The sequence below is a fragment of the Centruroides sculpturatus genome, unplaced genomic scaffold (genome assembly GCF_000671375.1).
Source record: "Centruroides sculpturatus isolate CEXI.00-Female unplaced genomic scaffold, Cexi_2.0 scaffold1290, whole genome shotgun sequence".
NCBI lineage: Eukaryota > Metazoa > Arthropoda > Arachnida > Scorpiones > Buthidae > Centruroides > Centruroides sculpturatus.
The window spans coordinates 26,830-46,502 of NW_019385543.1; the positions used below are offsets into that span (position 1 = coordinate 26,830).

General features: G+C 32.5%; 1 protein-coding gene across 1 annotated transcript in view; it reads left to right on the plus strand.

The window, feature by feature from the left end:
• LOC111639965 (SLAIN motif-containing protein 2-like) overlaps nt 1-19,673 on the plus strand; it is a 63,803-nt gene that overhangs the window by 14,239 nt on the left and 29,891 nt on the right. Inside the window, exons 3-4 of the mRNA XM_023385947.1 lie at nt 1,413-1,499; nt 6,277-6,504. Coding sequence (XP_023241715.1) covers nt 1,413-1,499; nt 6,277-6,504 — 315 coding nt within the window. The remainder of the gene's footprint in view (nt 1-1,412; nt 1,500-6,276; nt 6,505-19,673) is intronic.

The following is a 19,673-nucleotide window of genomic DNA, read 5'->3' on the forward strand; positions in this document are numbered from 1 at the left end:
CCTTGTTCATAGTCAAACTCGACGTTTGATATAAACAATAACTAAATAGTTGACCAGGTTAAAGAAATTATTGTCAAATGATTGTTAATTTATGGATGAGAGCCATCAAACCTATAGGAATTTATATCATAAAATCATATCATTTTGACACCAATAACAATAAATTAAACAAACTTCGCTGAGTCATTTGTCCGAACTAGCTAGATCCAAATATCAACACACTAGCAGGTGTGCGGATAAATCATGAATAACGTCATAGTTCTCACCCCCTCGAAATCAGTATAAAGAGGGCTCCCGGCCAGTATCGGGGTGGCCTCCAACTTAGAAGGAAATAACGGATTGACGATCCTCATCGCTGACCGCTAAAGACGGACAACACGGTTAGATTCTACGAGCTACAACTTAGTAAGTAGAACTCTCTCCCTTCTCTCAGGTGGACTAGGGCTAATACCTAAATAGATATTAAGAAGGATCCAAGAATATCCTCTATCGTAATTATGCGAGTTGTAGCCGGAAAACCGCCTATTGTAACCTCGGTTAGAGATTAGTAGTATTTTTAATTATTATAACCCTTTCATATATATCCTTAGTTAATTAAAAATATATATATATTATTTTAAATATGTGTGTTTACTCGTACTCGGTCAACACCTTATCGACTTATCCGCGACCTCCCACTCGATTTTCGCCCTTCTAAATTGCCATCCACTGACCCTGTGAGCGGGACTCACCGCCCCGTTGTCGGAAAACGGTTCAAGCTTTGATGCTTAAACCCCGATTCTCACACACTTGTAATAAAACTTTACGGTTGGGGTCAATGTGAGGCTTTGGAAAGTGATTGGGGTCGACGGTTAAAAAAGTTTGGCGACCCCTGGTGTAAGGATACTCGATCGTCTTATGTTTATTTGACCAGAGGGCAATGGAAATGCCAGGTGGAGAGAAAATGGGTGTTTTTCACATTATACTTAATCTAATTAATTAATTGCAAATTGCCCTCAGAATCTCACATCATAAACACTTGCTGATGAAAGAATAAAGGATAGAGATTCCATAGCATGTTTAGTAAAAGTCCAGCATTTTTAGAACTCAGTTATATTGCACTTTTTCTTTGTCTCCCAACAATCACAATATAACGAGGGGCTACTGTATTTAACAGTTTAAATATAAAACAAGATTAAATTACAGCATTTAAATTTTTTTTTTACTGTAAAAGTATTAAAAAACAAAAATAAAAATGTTTTATATGTAAATTTTTTTGTATCTTTACTGTATAATTCTTTTGATAGCATATTTTTTATTATTTTTAATCAAAATAATCTATAAAGTATAATTAATTGATTAAATATTGAAATACAAATTTGATCAAATTAAACTGTTACATTACTTAACTGAAATATTTAATTTTTTTAAAGTGACTCCAGGGCAAGATCAGTCCAAAAAGCAATCAATTTCTAGGATACAAAAACCTAGAGAAATTCCTATCAGAAGACAAAGTATTGGTAAGTTCGTAAAAACATAAAATATAAATACTTTCATTTTTAGTATGTAAACTTCTTGGATTATGCAAATTTAAACAGTTTTAGAATAGAGTAATTTAATTGTTTAAAAAGTTGAACTTACAACATTTGGTTGTTTATTAGGGTGGTCCATAAAAATTTTTTTTTGTTTTTCAGTTTGGCCACCCCATAAATTTGTAACATGTATCCATAGCAATAACATTGTATAATTTCAGTTGGCTAGCTTTAGCAGAAGAGGGTGCTCAATCAAGTGCTGTTTTTGAAATTTTTGTGAAAAATGCTTGATCTTGATTTTTTGTTACAGGTCAGTTTTGTGTGTTAAATTAATCAAATCTACTTTTAAATACAACTGTTAAAAAGTTTTATAGAAGAACGTAAAAAACTTTGGTACTTATTTACTAGACTGTGAGTGAATCGGTGCATTAAAATGAGTTCATCAACTCGAAAAAAAGACGACATTTTTCTACTTGGATGTCGGGATCTTGAGTCATTGGTAAGGATTAACCAACTTCCAACTCTTCAGCAAGTTCTACTTTGTTAACACCACACATTAAATGAATCAAAAAATGTGAAAGATTCTGCGCATATGCTCATTCAATAAGTCATAGAGGTGTGGAGAAAATCTGGCATTCCAACCAGACAATCAAATCACTGCGTTGAAAAACTTATAAAAATTCATAAGAAATAGCTGCTTTCAAAGAAAAATAAAATGAGATTCGGAAGTGCAGAAAAATAGAGAGCATTTGTTTACAGAAGAGCTAGACAAACTTTTTGATATTGCCCATTTACATGCCATGAACTTAATCAAAATTGCAGAAGACAGAGAGTTTCTCATTGATCAAAGAGGTGAGCGTAAGACATCAATTGACAAGAAGCTGGAAAAGACCAAAGAACGTTCTCTAAAATGAAAACAAAGAGCTGAAGAATTAAGAGAAAAGGATGCTAAAAGTAATGCTTCAACTTCCGTAGTGTTAAGTTAAAAACTAGAACTTGATTTCAGCTTCAGTAGCACTTCTAGTGCTGATAGCACTTTAAAAGATAAGCAAGAAGATGATTTTGTGGTTGCTTTACCATCAAGGACTCTTTCTTGCAATTACCTCCTGAGACTTGGGGTGACAATGTTGATTACCTACAAGGCAAAAGTTGCATAAGAAATTTGCATGTGGTCAACGACACTGCGGTGAGGGGTGTAAAACTATTTGAAGATTACAATACTATACTCACTAAGAATGAGGAAGAAAAACAATTTTTACTTCATGTTGTTGAACAGAACAGAAAGATTGTTTCTACTGAAACATTCAAAAAAGTGCTAACAAACTTAGTTTTAGGTTGAGAAAAAAGAGCTGTAATTAATATTATTTTAAGTATTGCTTTGCTTATAACATTTTGTGTGTGTTTAAATACTATATTTGAATAAAAAAAACTTACTTTTGATACATAGTTTACGTTTTTTACTTAATATCCTGACTAGTTCTTTTTAAGAATTTTTTTCATAAAATTCAGATATTCCAAAGTCGATGAGCACCCCCTTGTATATAAGATAAGGGGCTGAAATTTTGAACACATAATAGGAATGGTAGGTGTAACAAAACAAGGGGGTAGCATGATGTTCACTTGAAAAATTTTTTTTTTTGCTATTTAAGCATGGACCACCCTATTGTTTATAAATAATTTGTTAAAATACAAAAATTAATTTTAGACAAGAAATACTGACATTATCATAAATATAAATGTAATAAAAAATTAAAATAAAGATTTTTAAGGAATCATAACAAAACACCAATGAATGTAAAATGCCATTCAATTAATACTGTTTATAGGTATATTTACTAGATTTTATGGTAAAGTTGCTGTAGACTTGTTTGGACAATATAGAGAGTTAAAATAAAATTAATTAAAGAGAATTAAAAAAGCTATGATAAAAGAGAAGAAAGAAATATATTCAGATCTTCATCTGATATTATAAAATACATTAAAAAAATTTTCACTTGAATCTCAATATAAGTATACTGAAAATGGAAAGTTCTACATATCATAAGAATGGCAATAGCCAATTCTGGAACTACTTGATATGGGCTTGATTCTAGGTGACACTTCAGATTTTTTTTTTTTTATTATTATTAAAAAGTATGTAACAGTTATTTTATTATTTTAGCTTAACATTATCATTATTATTCCTCACATTTAGAGTTATAAAACAAGATTAAAAATTGTGATGTCATTTCCTGTTTATCAAAAATGAAATTTCTTTGGATTTAACTCTTTTATGCTGTTAAATAAAATTTTTATTTCTTCATATTTATTTTCAGATATTTTAGCTTCTGGTTACATACTCTGTTAACACAAGCAAATAACCTTCAGACATTACTGCTCATGGATGAAAAAGACAGATATGAAGTAGGATAGCATAGTTGCAGTGTTTTTCTTCTAATTGTTAATGTTGTGGACAATTTCCATATGTTACACTTCAAATAAAACAATACCACCAAATCTGAAACTTACATGAGGAATAAAAATAGTAATAATAATGCTAATAATACAGTAAAATAATAAAATAACTATGTTATACATTTAAAAAATGAAATAAAATAAACGAAACTCTCAAAGGATTGAACCCATATCATGTAGGTCCAGCATCTAAAACCTTATCCACTTGGATACTGCCATTTTTATTATATGTAGAACTTCCAGACTTATAAGCTATACATAATTTTCAGAGGCTTGTTTTTCGGAAATGTTTGAGAAGTGGGTCCTATTATTTGGACAAGGAACTACAGTCTACCCCCCTATAAGATCATAGATACGTTCCATTCTTTAGGAATCCGATTTCTTACGAGTCCTTCCAATCACAGCCCGACACGTGTGAAGTTTATGGACTACGGCTGATTGAAAGGTTTTCTTCCATAAAATTAATCGATTCTAGACTAATCTGACTCAACATTTCCAAAATACATATATATTTTTTGGAAATAATTCGTATAAACTACGCTATAAACAAAAAATTGTAGGATTACTTACCGAGTGTGCACCATTCGACATCGCCATTGCTAAAGCTTGTTTTCGTCGCGGAACAGCTCAGCAAACAGCGGCCGATTTCTAATAACTTATTTTTCTGCGAAAACTTCGTTGAACTTTGGAGACATCATTAATATAAATAATTTTTATGGCCGTTGAATAAGAAGTGTTTCTTTCACAAGAAATGTATAAAATTAGTGCTGTATTAGACTTACGGTACCTAATTTACATACTGTACAGATGATAATAAACTGAACTTACTAGCCTAAAATCTCCGTAGCGTGTTGCCAGGCGGCAGAAAGCATATATATAATTATAATAAAGTTACAATAAATTAAGTTAATATATAATTATATATACAGTACCTAATTTATATATAATTAATATATAATTATATGTACAGTACCTAATTTATATATAATACTGTACAGACGATAGCAAACTCTCCGTAGCGTGGCACTTGACGGCGGAAAATAGTTCGGCTACTCGATGACGTTTTACGTAATTATAGAAGTTTTTTTACCTTTTTTTTACAGATACCGTCGCAATTTTTTGCAGTTTTATAGGAATCGTAATTATAGGGGGGGTCTACTGTATTTGTGTTTAGGGCTACATGTTCCCCAAGTTTTGTTCAAATCAGAAAGGACAACATCTGGCTGTCTCCTTGTTAGTGTCTTCAAAGAAATATGGGTTTAAGATGCAAAATGATACTATACCACATCACACTGTTACATATTCACTACAAAGCAGTTTTTCATACAGCTAGAGTGGTTTTATGGTGCCTAGTATTGGAAATTCTCACTCCTGGATAGTTCAAAATGGATCTCATCAAACATCATGACATTATTCAGGATCTGCAAATCAGCTGCAAAGTGTCTAAGAAAGTTTGTGACAATGGTTCTTTGGACATCTTTGTCCTATGCTATCAGCTGTTGTATGACCTGCATTTTGTATGGCTAAAAGTACAGGTCATTGAGAATGATGGGGGGGATCAAGAAGTGAGGCAAAATTTATAGTGCTAAGGCCTAACCAATAGTCAATTGTTGAGGACTTCAGATTAGAACCTTTTGGGCTTCCTGCACTTACAGAGGAAGTCTGTTGTGTCCTTAGACAGCCAGTGCTTATTTTCGTACTGCATTATTTAGTTCTAAAGATTGCTTTACCCATCTTATAATTGTCCAGTGGTCAGTCTAGGACTTTGTAATGACATTCCAGCCGAAGATGGCCACAAAAGATCTTTTATACAGTGGCAGAGACTCATTAAAATAAGTCTCTATGGCAAATACATGACATTTTGCCAACTATGAAACTATAATTATTAACAGCTTTCCTTTCCCAATCTAGTTGAAGTCCACATCCCATGCATGTGCAGACAACACCACCATACAACATGAATCAAACCAGATTATGTATCTTGCTCAATCCTGTACTTGCAACTGGTAACAACATTCAGTAATTTGTTTTTCAGTATGACAAATGTGTCTATGTAGGAAATAGAAATATAATATGAAGATATATATATTAAAATAGAATACTCACACTTCAACTTGAAAAATTAAGCTAAATCTAAATTAGTAGTTATTTATTGTGACATCGTCACAATGCCAGGCTGCAATTTTCAATTTATTTAATTTAAAATATATGCTCTCAATCTCNTGGTTATATTTTTCAAATAAAAAATTTCACCGAAGACTTTCTGATTATTCTTCATAATTTAACAGTTACTGTAATTTACTTTTTATAGGCCAGCCTCGTGTCTTTGATTCTCGCACTTTTACTCGCTCAAGAAAAAAGAGAAATTCAATTGAATTACCTGTGATAGAACCTCTTGATTTTACTGATGCAGCTGAGAAGGATATATCTACAGAAAAATCTAATAGTTCTACCTTAGAGAAGGATCTCAGTATGTCAAAAATTTTAAATTTGACAGATGTTAGTGAAGTTCAAGAAATAGCACGAATGCAAGAAGAAAGTAAGTCATATTTTAATATAACTGGTTTTGTGTATAAAATGAGTTATTTAATTTTTTGAAGCTTTACATAATAATTACTTGAATAATTTTAATTAAAATTTTAGAAATACTTTACCTTTAACAAACATATACAGACACTTTTATGTGCTACTTCCAGCACAGATGGTTAATAAATGTTAAATAAATGGAAGAAAACAAATGTGTTTTGGCCATTTTAGTGGCCCTCCTTACATTTCAAAAACTTTTTCACACCTTTAAATGAGTTTGTATGTTCAATAAAAGAATTTTTATCAATGAATTTTTTACAAACATTTGAACAAATGTAGACATTGGAAATATGGTGCATTCTTTACTCTGATCACTTATATAAATTAAAATTAAAGATTACAGCATATTTTTAGGGAATAAACATAACATTCAAACTAAAGTTATCAATGCTTGCCATGCTTGCAGCAGATTTAGTTTGTCTTTATTATTAATACATTAGAAATAGATAAATAAATAAAACTCATGCCAAAATTGTATAGCTTCTTGATAAAAAGCACTGAGTTCAGTGTTAATACGATTTTTCTTATATCGCAAGTACTTTTGATGAGTATTATATCGTCGTCCTCAGGCAAAAAAAAAAGAACAAATTTGAAAATTAGAACGTGCAGAGTGTTCCAAGTAGAAAACGGAAACATTTTTTTTTTCTTGTCAATTTCTAAATTATAACATTCAGTAATTCCGTTGGTCATGTGCAACAAGCTTTTGCGGGCATTCAAAATAACTTAAATCCACACGACTAGCAGCACATGCATTGAGGAATGATCATACTAATTGTGCGACTCTTGGCGCTTTTTGCTGTTTAAACGCTGGTATAAAGTAACCCATATTTCGGGCAAGTCGAGTGTGGGGACGTTGCATGCATCTGTGGTCATTGTAAGGAGCGCTTCCCAAATAAATGTAATTCTTCTGTTGTTACAGCTCCTGAGCAATGCTGTTTTTGACCATAACGGGTTATAGCCCTGCTGTAGAACTTTTTTGGCGAGCTCTGTGGTCTGTCTACCTTTGTTTATATCCTCCTGATGTTCTGCGATATGGCAAGCGAGCATTCTTGTCGTTGCCTCTATATACTTCTCAATTGTCCCCGTTACTGGATTTTCCAGTTGCACTGCGTATATTCCCGATTTTTCTAAAACGTTTACTATATCCCAATCATTGCATATACTCCTGCGTAGGCTGGAGTTAAAGGAAGAGTAAAGCTGTATCGCCGGAAAATACGGCTAATAAGTATGGACGGTGCTCCTAGGTACGGTAGTGCTGATTGTACTCTAGACATTTCTTTTTTGCTATGTAGTGTGGTAAACAGGAAAAGGGAATCTTTTACCCTACGTAGTACATGCGTAAATTTGGCACTTGTGAATCCAGTGTGATGTACTGCCATTCTTACGATTTCCAATTTGACTTTTATTAGAGCTTGCGATGAGGGAAGTAGCATCGCTCTTCTGATGAGAGCCGCTATGGTGGCATTGACATATTGCGATGGTTGAAATGCATCAGCTGGAATGATATAGGGGACTTATGATGCACTGTAAACTGCGGTCCTTGTAGTGACTTCTGTATCTGCATATCCAAAAATGTTATAGATTGATCCTGCTTCTTTTCCCATGTGAAATTGATGTTGAAATGGATGCTTGAAAGTTGCTGCATAAATCGGATAAACCCCTCTTCTGAATTTTCCCATATTAGTAGAATGTCATCTACATAGCGCAAGTATAGTGATGGGTAGCACATAGCAAGTGGAGCTTTGAAAGTTTTTTGTTCCACGTCCCTCATAATGAGCTTGGCTAATACTGCTGAGAGTGGAGAGCCCATGGGAACTCCTTGCTTCTGTAAATAGATTTTCTGGTTGAAGCGGAAATAGTTGTTTTCAGTGATGAAGATCAACGCTTCACGAATGTCTGGCACTTGTTGAACCATAAAACCTTTTCTGAGGAGCATGGCGTTAGCTAGCATTACAGCTTCAAATACAGGAACGGATGGGTACAGCGATATCACGTCCATTTTGTAGAACATGCTGGTATTGCCATGTTCTTTTGCCATGTTAGAATTAATGATGGTTTTGGCATCTATAGAGGAAGGAGTGACTTGTGGTGATTCTGGAAGTAGCTCTCATAGAAACTTTGCAAGGGCTTTTTCTAGGTGGTAAGTGGGATGTGACCTTTTGTTTACTAATGGTCGTAGTGGCCAGTTCTCTTTATGTGTTTTTGGCTGAAAAAATAGCCTAGGGCATGCAACGTTGGATGGAGGATCAAGGCGTCCTGGTAGTGTTAAGGCTATTCCTGGAAGTGCTATGATTTTCTTTGCTCTTCGCAGTATTGCTGGTGTTAGGTCGCTGTTTATCTCCACAGAGCGTGATTGTAACAGAAACTCATTGGCTCTAGTGATGAAGTCATTTTCTCTGCACAAAACAAATCTTTTGTCCTTGTCCGATACTAAGAGCCTCAGATCGTTCTTGGCCAGGAATTTCGTTACTGCTTGTTGGTTTTTGCGACTATTTGGTGCATCGGAGATGTGCTTTGTTGTAGCAAGTTTTGTGATGACTTCTAACTCCATTTGCTGGTACATGGGTGCAGTCTGGCAGGCTTTTAAAGCTGGTAAGGTGGCTGGGACTAACTGGTCGAAATCCGATCTCATAGGATGTGAGATATACTTGGGACCCTGTTCCAGTGTGTTATGCACGATTATGGGTACTTTCTCTTTTGTATAATTGTAATATGGAGTGGTTACTACTGCCGTTTTTTGCGTACGTGTCGAATTGAGTAGCCACTGGAGCTTTTTGTCCAACTTCTTTTTAATTTTCTGCGTGGAGATCGATGTTATACTTTGCACTTTGCCCAGTTGAACGTACAACGTGGAGGGGTCACATGCTTTGGAAAAGTACAGATGAGCTACATAGGTTTTTTGCTCTGCTTCTGCAAGGCACTTGCGTCAATTTCTAAATTATAACGTTCAGAATTACCAAACGTTATAATTTAGAAATTGACAAGGGAAAAAAAATATTTCCGTTTTCTACTTGGAACACTGCACGTTCTAATTTTCAAATTTGTTCTTTTTTTGCCTGATGACGACGATATAATACTCATCGAAAGTACTTGCGATATAAGAAAAATCGTATTAACACTGAACTCAGTGCTTTTTATCAAGAAGCTATTAATACATTGTCCTTTTTACACCTGCTTATAAATTTCAATGGTCTTGGCAGTTCTGAGTTTTTGAGCATTTACCTCTCCCCATTGGGGGAAAATGCTGGGCTCACAAATTGGGCTAATGCAGTATGTATTTCCTTTTTTGGATGTCATATGCATGTTCTTTAATTCTGGTAGTTAACAATCTACCTGTGAAGCCTATATATGCTAAGTAAGTGTTAAATCTCATATACACTAATAATAATCTATAAATCTCAGAATTCCTTTGTAGGTTTATTTCATCTTTACCATTAGTTAGCAGTTTAAATATAGTAGGCCAACTTGTATAGACTATTTTTTTGTTTAAAGTTACTATTTTTGTATACAAGTTATGTAACGTAGGTATGAAGTTTAGAACTATCCTTTTTTGATTTGTGCTGTTATTCATCTTGCTGTCACTATTGCTTTTATCTTTTATATCTCAAATAGGCTGAAAATAAAATTTGTGCTGTACCTATATTTAAAGGGAATTTCCATATATCTTATTTCTTGTTTAGTGTGTACTGTGAGAGAGCAATGAGTATACTAACAAAGAGTGAGTGATTTAAAGCCACAGTTGTTAAATGCTCATAGGAGATCTTCTATTTTAGGCTTGTCTCTCCAAATCCAAAATGTTGTCTACATACCTCACATACAATTCTATGCGAAAGAAATCCCTTAAGATTTGCTGTTCAAGAAAATATATAACCAATTTGCATAAATTTCCAGATAGGTCTTTCCATTGAGACTCCTCACTTTTGCATGTATGTTGTATTGTTGAAAGCAAAAAAGGAGTTGCATATTAAGCTTAGGATCATGTGAAGTTCATTACTGAAAGGCAGGGAAGGAGAATCAGCTGAAAAATACATGATTCCTAACCCTGATATCCTAACTTCTGATTTTGATTCTCTAAATCTGATTCTGATCCCTGCTGAAAGATGCTCTGTGCCTGTTAATTCAATTGATTTTAACTTGGATATGAGCACCAAAGGGTTGAATAAAGTGTATTGGTCACATCTTTTAATTTTAATTTATATAACATCATTAAAGTATAGAATACACCATATTTCAAATGTCTAAGTTTGTTCAAAATGTACATTGGTAGAAATTCTTTTATATAAAGGTGTGAAAAAGTTTTCGTAATCTAAGGAGGGACATTAAAGTGGCCAAAACATTTGTTTTCTTCTATTTATTTAATGTTTAACACGTTAACTGCTTGTTGTAATATGATACTTTCCATCAGGGGGGGCCAAAAAATGAAAATTTGATATCTAATAATTGATTATAACGTAAATAAAAGGGTCGATGTACAACAGTCAGGAGAGCGACAATAAGAAAAATATATATAAACAAAGACCAGGGAGTCGTATGACCTTGAACCTGACACTGCTTTCTCCCAGGCAATAAATTTTACAACCCCACTGTAATTAGACGTCCTTCCCTACTTAAAAGTATTTACATCTGTGTGTTAAAGTATTTCACACTTTGTTTCGACTGCAAATGATGTTTTTTTTCTGTAAATATATATTAAAACGCACTTATATACTTTAATTTTTTTTTATAATATTATTTACTTTATATGCGATAAAAGAGGATAATTAAACTAATTTTCGATATTTTAAATTATTTACTATTAAAATAAACCACTATCAGATATAAAATAGAGTTTTATTTAAAAAAAAAAACTACGACTGCCGACCTTGTACCGTGTCACGACGTGCCGGCGGTCGTAGCTAGAACCGGTTTGCCATACGACCGCCGGCGTTTGAAGCCAACTGAATAGATGTCCACCAGAGGCCAGCACTAAGCATGCAGAAAACGTCGTACGATGTTTTCTGCATGCTTAGTGACATGGTGGACATGAGTATAATTTAACCTTGGAAAGTATAATTTAACCAGGAAAATTTAACCTTGAGTAAAACTACATTGTTTACGTCTACCGGCGGTCGTATGGCGCTGTACGGGAATTTCCATTACGACGGCGCGCGCGTCGTATGGCGTTAAACGTGTTAATAAACATTAGTGCTGGAAGTAGTACATAAAAGCATTTTGTGTCTGTTTGTTTAACTGCTTCTGCTTTCTGGAGTTGTCTACTTTACTTTTAATATTTGACTTTTCTGTCTTATAATAAATATATAAAACTGTACTTCATGAAATTGTTATAATTTCTAAAAAATACATATTTTTTTTGTTTTTTAAAGAATAATAATTTAAAATGCATACTATTTTATATTTATAGTTATTTCAAAAATATATATCTTGAAAATGTATTCTATTAATATATCAATGATATTGAAGTTTAGAGTCAGCATTTATTATGTTCAGTTAACGTCTGAACATAATACAAAACATTAATTGCTTTCAGTATTCAGATCTGACACAATATGAATCTTCATTCAATAATTAGAACTAATGGGATTGGTATATTTCAATAATCACTAAAAATAAATATTTTCAGTTAAAAACAAGTAAAAAATATACTCTATCTACTTCCAACTTTGAGGTTGGCAGTTTTGACCTGTAGAATCCTCAAAGTCAGAAGTAGATAGAGTATATTTTTTACTTGTTTTCAACTGAAAATATTTATTTTCAGTGATTAATGAATCTGCATATTCCTTAATCATATTGCTATTATTACATATTATTTACTATATAGTCACAGTTAAATTTCATTGTCTTATCATATGTGGTTCTAGCTAGTTATGAATACATCCATTATCTACTATTTCATATTTTCATATACTTTTGAAATAATAATATAAATAGTTAATTGAACAACAAAGTTCTTCAGTTAACTAGTTATATTATTATTTCAAATGTGCACATTTATTAACTTAGAAATATTTATTTCAACCACCATTCTAAAAGAAAAATGTATAGTTATTTATGATAGTAATGCCATTAAATAATCTAAAAGTATTGTTTTTAAAAATTTAAAGCAGAATGTCCCATTAGCATTGGCATAAAGTTTTTAAATACATTTGATTGTACTCTGTATCAGGAGTTCATAGAAAAAACTTTCCTGATTGTATTGTTTTTCTACATATTCATTGTTATATTTTACACAGTTATTAGATTTTTTATTAAAAGTTTGACTGAAATGAGTAATGTACATACCTTTTATCATAAAAATAAGTTCATTAAATAAAAATTCATACACTTATTCCTTCTTTGCGGCTTAGATTTAGGATGTTCAACCTTCAGTTTACTAAGATGCTTAAATGAAATGAAATGAGCTGTAAATGTCCTGTTGTTCTAATTGATAAACAATTAAAACTAACAAAGCTACATGTAATAGTGATTTATAGATCTCGGGCTTGGATGTGCAATGCCTTATTCCTCATCATCCAGCTGCTTTGTTGTGGGCATACCAAATTCATAATGCAAATGTAAAAAAGTCCTCTGTGGTGACTACACCAGAAAGAAAACGAAAAAAGATTGTAATTGCTGTTAAGAAATATAAATAAGGATCTCTTGCAATATGTTCGTGTTCTTTTATATTTAGTCTTAGATTTTATTATCCAAGATGAAATTCAGTTATTTTGGACAGTTCATAAACTGTCCAAAATAATGGATATTTCAATAATAATTAATGAGTGAGAAGTTATTATAAATTGGATCTCTGGTTTGGAGATTCACAACACACTACCTTGGCATAATACTTCCTTAGTAGTAACTTTGAGAATCTTGTTCTATATCATAAAATGTTTGAAACTTTTTTATGAATTTAATCACTTTTTCATTCAGTCAGTTCAATGTTCTTAAATGTTGTTAATTAATAACATTGGACAGCAAGGCATGTTATTTACATGATGTTATAATTGATATTTGGAGGGTAATTGTTCTTTTATCTTATTGTGACCAGAGGGTCAGCACCTCTTTAGTGCCTCATCAGGACTGACACCACTGTGTCTTCATGATAGATACAGTAACCTTAAAGGCCACAACTTCGGAATTTGCATGAGCGATCACGTGCGCGGGCAATCAGATTCAGGATGGAGAAGTGTTGAGAGACAGCAGATTGGAAGTGCACACTACTACTTAATTAGAATGGAAAATACCTGTTTATTTACATTTATATAAATATTTACACATATACATATACACCAGATAACAAAGAGTTCTGGTTAGCTTTCTAATAGCGAGTTAAATTGTCTATAGCTATATAGCATCACCTGAGGTTAACAGATTCCTGCTAAGAGAGAGAGCTTATAATATTACATGTGAGGCGAAATACCTTGATCAGTGACTTGATTGTCGTGTCATTGATTGATCATAGAGGTGGCAACATCTCAGTCTCTTTTTGTTTCTGGTGTGTTTTTTGAACTGGATCATCTTGGATCATTGGGGGGAATTCATCAGCTTGTCAGGTTCAGGAACAACAACAGGATTGGAATGACGATCGAGAGAAAGACAGATGAAGCGGTTGGCGATAAAGCACTCATGTCAAAAGGAAGCCAGATCGGCAAACTCTCAGACTCTCTCCGACCCCTTGTCCTTGAGTCACTCATTTTATACCTCCAAGTCATGTTTTCATTTTTCACCAATTGTGAATTTTTGCTATTAGTAGCCAGTGACACATTTGATGAGTTCCCTGGAAAAGGAAATGACTCTGGTGAGAGAGATGAGATCATCTTCCGGTAATAAAAGCAAGGAGAGAAAAAAAAACCTTTTTTCTTTTTCACTGGAACCCATTTACTTTGAAAGATGAAAAATGAATTTTTTCTCGAAATGTTTGTCAGGTTCAACTCTCACATTATCTTTTCTAGATAGTTTTTTACTAATATTTTTTTTATATTTAATGATACATGAATTTTTTTTAAAATTCTTAGACCAAAGATACTGTGTAATTTTCATATTATTTCCAGTTCTATAAGCCTTTCCATCTTAAAATCTATTAAACATGCATATCATAAACAATATTTCTTTCACCTGAATTAGTAAAATCGAATATTTTAAAAAGATCTTACATAGTTAGCAAGAGATACTAGAGTGATAGACTATGATTTAAAAGTGATTCATGCTTTTCATTTTGTTGTAGAAAATGTAAACAAAAAACTAAGTTAAAAATTATTTTGTTATACATAAAATTCATATAAGTGTGAAAATAAAAACAGGATGCTATGGTAAATGGTGCTCAAAATATTCTCCCTTAAAAGTAATGTAGTGGTTAATTCTTGTGCTTATTCTTCAAGCTCACTATAAATTGTATTTTTTGAAATGTTTGAGCAAGCTTGCACTGAGTTTTTCTGGGGTTCTTACAATGTTTGCAGTTGCAGTTCATAAACAATTACCTTTAGATGATCCCAAAGAAAGAAGCTTAACAGGTTGAGATCTAAAGATAAAATCATACAGTGGAAATGGCCCAGTTCATCCAATTTGTCCTCCCAGTAGATAAGCATCCAGCCATGTGTAAACAGTTGTTAGAGATACATTGCCCTGCCAAAAGTAAAATTTCTTCCATTTCAGTAAAGGTAGATTACACTGGACAACAATGATGTTATTTCGGGCTCAAAATTAACATATTTTTATGTATTTTCATCTGCTGAATTCAAAAATCACTATAAAAACGACTAATTAACTCTTGCCTTGGAGCAGCGGTTCCCAACCAGTGGTCTGCAAAAGGTTTAAAACTTTTATTCATTTTAAATTATAATTTAAAATGATTGACATAATCTAAATAATACATAATATATGAGAAAGGTTTTATAGTAANCATATGCAATTTGCCGTCAAATGCAAAAAGTAGAAATTACCATTCACAGTTTAAAATGAACATTCAGTTTGCAACCTGTTCATTGCACTGTACATTGCAATTCCATAAGATCGCATTCTACGACAAATTGTAATTTAAACCGTATCTTGACAACGTTTCAACTGCATTGTTTATATTAATTAGGGATAAAGTCATGTACGATGTCTGAGGATAGTACTATACATTATCGGCAGGGGCGGACTGGCCATGTGGAAAATGTGGAAAATTCCACATGATCCGTATACAATTTGGGCCGTTTTTTTCTAAATATGTACTGTACATAATGTACCGTTTGGTTAAGTTTAATTTTAAAAACTTCATATATTTTTTTTCTTAAGTATGGTGTATAATATAGGTATATGTGTAGGCCTGTATCATTTTACCCGGCCCTACCCGTATCCGAAGTTAAATTAGTTCGGCCGATCTGAGTCAAACACTACATTAGCCCGATTCGACACAAACAGAAAGCATCTTAGAAGAAAAATAATCAAAACTACCTTCTAAATAGAGAAAATTTGTCATTTGTTTACATTGCTAGAAACTATTCACTACTCCTATGAATCTTAATGTTAAACTATAGAAATGCGAGTTATTAATTTCGTACCTAGCCACCAAAGCGATGATTGTAGTCATAACAAATTTAATTGCCACTTATATTATTTCCTTTATTTTAGGTAAGTAAAAAAGGTTATTCAATAATAATTTCTCTATATTCCAAACGATTTAATTAAAATTAATATATTTTGTAGTGTGAGACCGGAACCTCACCCTCTCTCCAATAGGAAACTAGTTGACGAACTAAAACTAATAAATCGGTGATTTATTTCCTAAACAAGAACGAGTGTAAGACGATTTAATTGTCTTACACTCGTTCCCGGACCAAATTCACACGTCTTCGATCTAGATCAGGGGAAGTCGGAGAGAGAGCAACCGGGGAGAGTTCGACTGTCATCTTACAGCGAGTTCAAAGCACATTAGACCAAAATTAACGGGACCGTCACTAAATATTCCTGAAAACGCATTTCAAAAATTAAGCAGTATTTTAATACAGTTTAATCCAGTAGCTACCCAACACAATATTATTTCAGAATTGCAACATTTTAAATCGTCATGGAATATTTTAAAGGAAAATGTCAATGAAACTTTTATAGAATTAAACGAAAATGAACATTCTACTGATGATGCGATTTTATCCTCTTACCGCATTGCTTGCAAAAATTGCTATATTTGTTGTTATAGTATATTATTCAGATATAACATGTTATGTGGCGCTTATTCTATACTTGGTCAAGCATACAAATATCTGCTATCTATGTCTGTAACACAAATGTTCAGTGAACAAAGCTTTTCTATGTTAAAGTTAATTAAAAGCAAGCTAAGATACTTCAGTGGCGTACCGTAGTGGGGACGGCAGGGGCGGCCACCCGGGTGGCACTTTTTAGGGAGCGGCAAAATTTCACAATAAATAATAATAATATCTTGTAAAAATTTGAACCATCCCAATCTATATTTGCGTCGCGCCTACGATAGTTCTATCGCCCGGACAGTCCGGGAATGGGCACGCCGTCAGGGTGAAGTAGTAATTTTTTCATTCCAGGAAATCCTGCATAACCTGTTGTCCTTTTTTTTCTGCTTGTACGATTCATTCACGTTCATATACACCACTAATATCCAATAGAGCTATTTAAACAGGTCGCTGCACTATGAATTTTACTCTTTTAAATTGAAATAACTAAATAAGGGGGAACGAAATTTTCCTCCGTCCCGGGCGACTGACACCCACGGTACCCCACTGAGATACTTATAAGTATCTCGCAAGAAAATCTAGAAGCCTTCATGTTAATGTCAGTAGAGAAGGATTTTTTAAACGAAATACATTCTGATGATGCCATTAATATTATTGCTCAACAAAGCAAACTTTCAAATAAAAAATTATAATTGTAGAATATAGACTTGTGATTATTGTAATTTTTGTCAATGTTGTATTTTGAATATATTTAAATATAAATAGAAAAAAAAATACATTTTTTTTTATTTGTGGGCTGGGCTGATAATAAATTTTCCACACAAAAATTTTAGGGCCAGTCCGTCCCTGATTATCGTTGGGTAGTTTATCATGGGCTCACGCAACCTTCGCTGTAAGCACTATAGGAAAACTTGTCTGAAGTAAGATTGTATGAAAAATGTAAATGTACCTGAATATATTAAATTATATTCAAATATAAAAGATTTTGTGTCAATCATAAAATTGTACTTATTTACTATCTACGCTAATTAGTGTGTATTAATATAATTTCTCTGTATTTATCATTTTATTATAATTAGGCTATACAGGTGTTACTGCGATTTTTATAAAAAAAGTATAAAATTTTAATATCTTAAAGTTTATTATTTTAGATTGTCTAACGTCTCTATTTTACTTCGATTATATAATTTTAAATCGCGATATTTATAATTTATATTTATATATACATATTTTTTTGTCATTTTTCTTAGTTTTTATTAAACAATATTGTTGAGTTTTTGTTAAATAGGAGATGGATATTTGCTTTTTTTTTCTGGCATTTTCTAATTGCATATAAAAAATAAATACGTAGGTCTGCTTCATACACGCAATGCGAATTAAGTTACTACAATTTTGTAAAGGTTAAAAAGTATAAGACCAAATAACCTTAAGATTAATATTATGTAATTATTTATCTATTATTAATTTTGTACACATATTATATAGAATTTAACTCTAGTTGTTTTATTTTTCAGTCCCTTTCTTTCATATATAATTTCTAATTGTTTTAATTTCAGAACAAAATGAAGTACATCTTGAAGAGAAAAATAACGCTGGAAAAGAATTTACTATGGTATTTTTTAAAGATTTCTTAGGAGAAATACTTTCTGGTATACTGGTGAAAATAATTATTATTATAATTTATGTCATTAATTTGTCGTTTGGAATTTGGGGAACATTTCACATTCAGCATGGTATTAAGTACGAAAATTTATTTCCAGAAGATTCTGTAATTACACAAGGACTTAAAACTAATTTCAAGTACTTTACGCATTTTTCATATCCTTTTCAGATAATTATTAATGAAACGTTGGATTACTCGGATATAAAAGTACAAAAATCGATAGGAAATCTGTTCAATAAATTCGAGAAACATCCAAATATTGCTACAGAAGAATTTACTGTGTCTTGGTTGAAATTCTACAAAGAATTTCAGAAAAGTCCCGTAGCAAAATTCTCATTGCAGGGTTACAATATGTCAAACAAGCAGGACTTCATTAATGGCCTTCGTGATGTTTTCTTTAACATCAAAGCTGCCCAATCACTGTCTAATGACGTCGTCTTTAACAGCAACGGAACTGACATCTTATACAGTAGATTTTTTATTATTAGTAAAGATTTAAATTCTTCATACTCAGAAAGAAATACATTAAGAGATTTGATGAAAATCACTGACCAATCCGACATTCCTGTTCTAGTACATTGTATAAAATCAGGGATGATTGAACAAGGGATTATTATTGGACAAATGATTCACCAATTGTTTTGGATTACTGCTGTGCTAATAACAGCGGTTTATCTGCTGTTCGTACCGAACTTATTAGTCGCAATTATTGTTGCAATATCAGTTGTTTCTTCAATGGTAGAAACCTTAGGTTATATGTCTTTATGGGGCGTCAACTTGGATATTATATCAATGATGAGTCTCATTCTGTGTGTGGGTTTCAGTATAAATTATCCTGCTCATATTTCGTATGTTTATATCATGTCACAATGCAAAATACCAAACGAGAAATTAAAAGATTCTCTGTATCGTATAGGCTTTCCAATATTCCAAGGATCATTGACCACAGGATTAGGTATATTGATTTTACATTCTGATGTGTATTTTCTTTCCACATTTGTAAAAATTGTAATTCTTGTTGCTACAGAAACGGTTTTCCATGCTTTATTTTTTATTCCAATTGTTTTTTCTTTCATTTATGTCATTTTCGAAAAAATAAAATTAATTCCTTGTTAAACGAGAAATTTTTATTTCAGTGAGTTTAACAAAATACGTGTGGTGTCACCGACTGCAGCGACTTCCCTTCCAGAGTCCTTTGTGTTTCTCAGTTAGCTATAAGTTTCAACTTTGACAAAGTATATATATATATATATATATATATGTGTGTGTGTGTGTGTGTGTGTGTGTATATATATA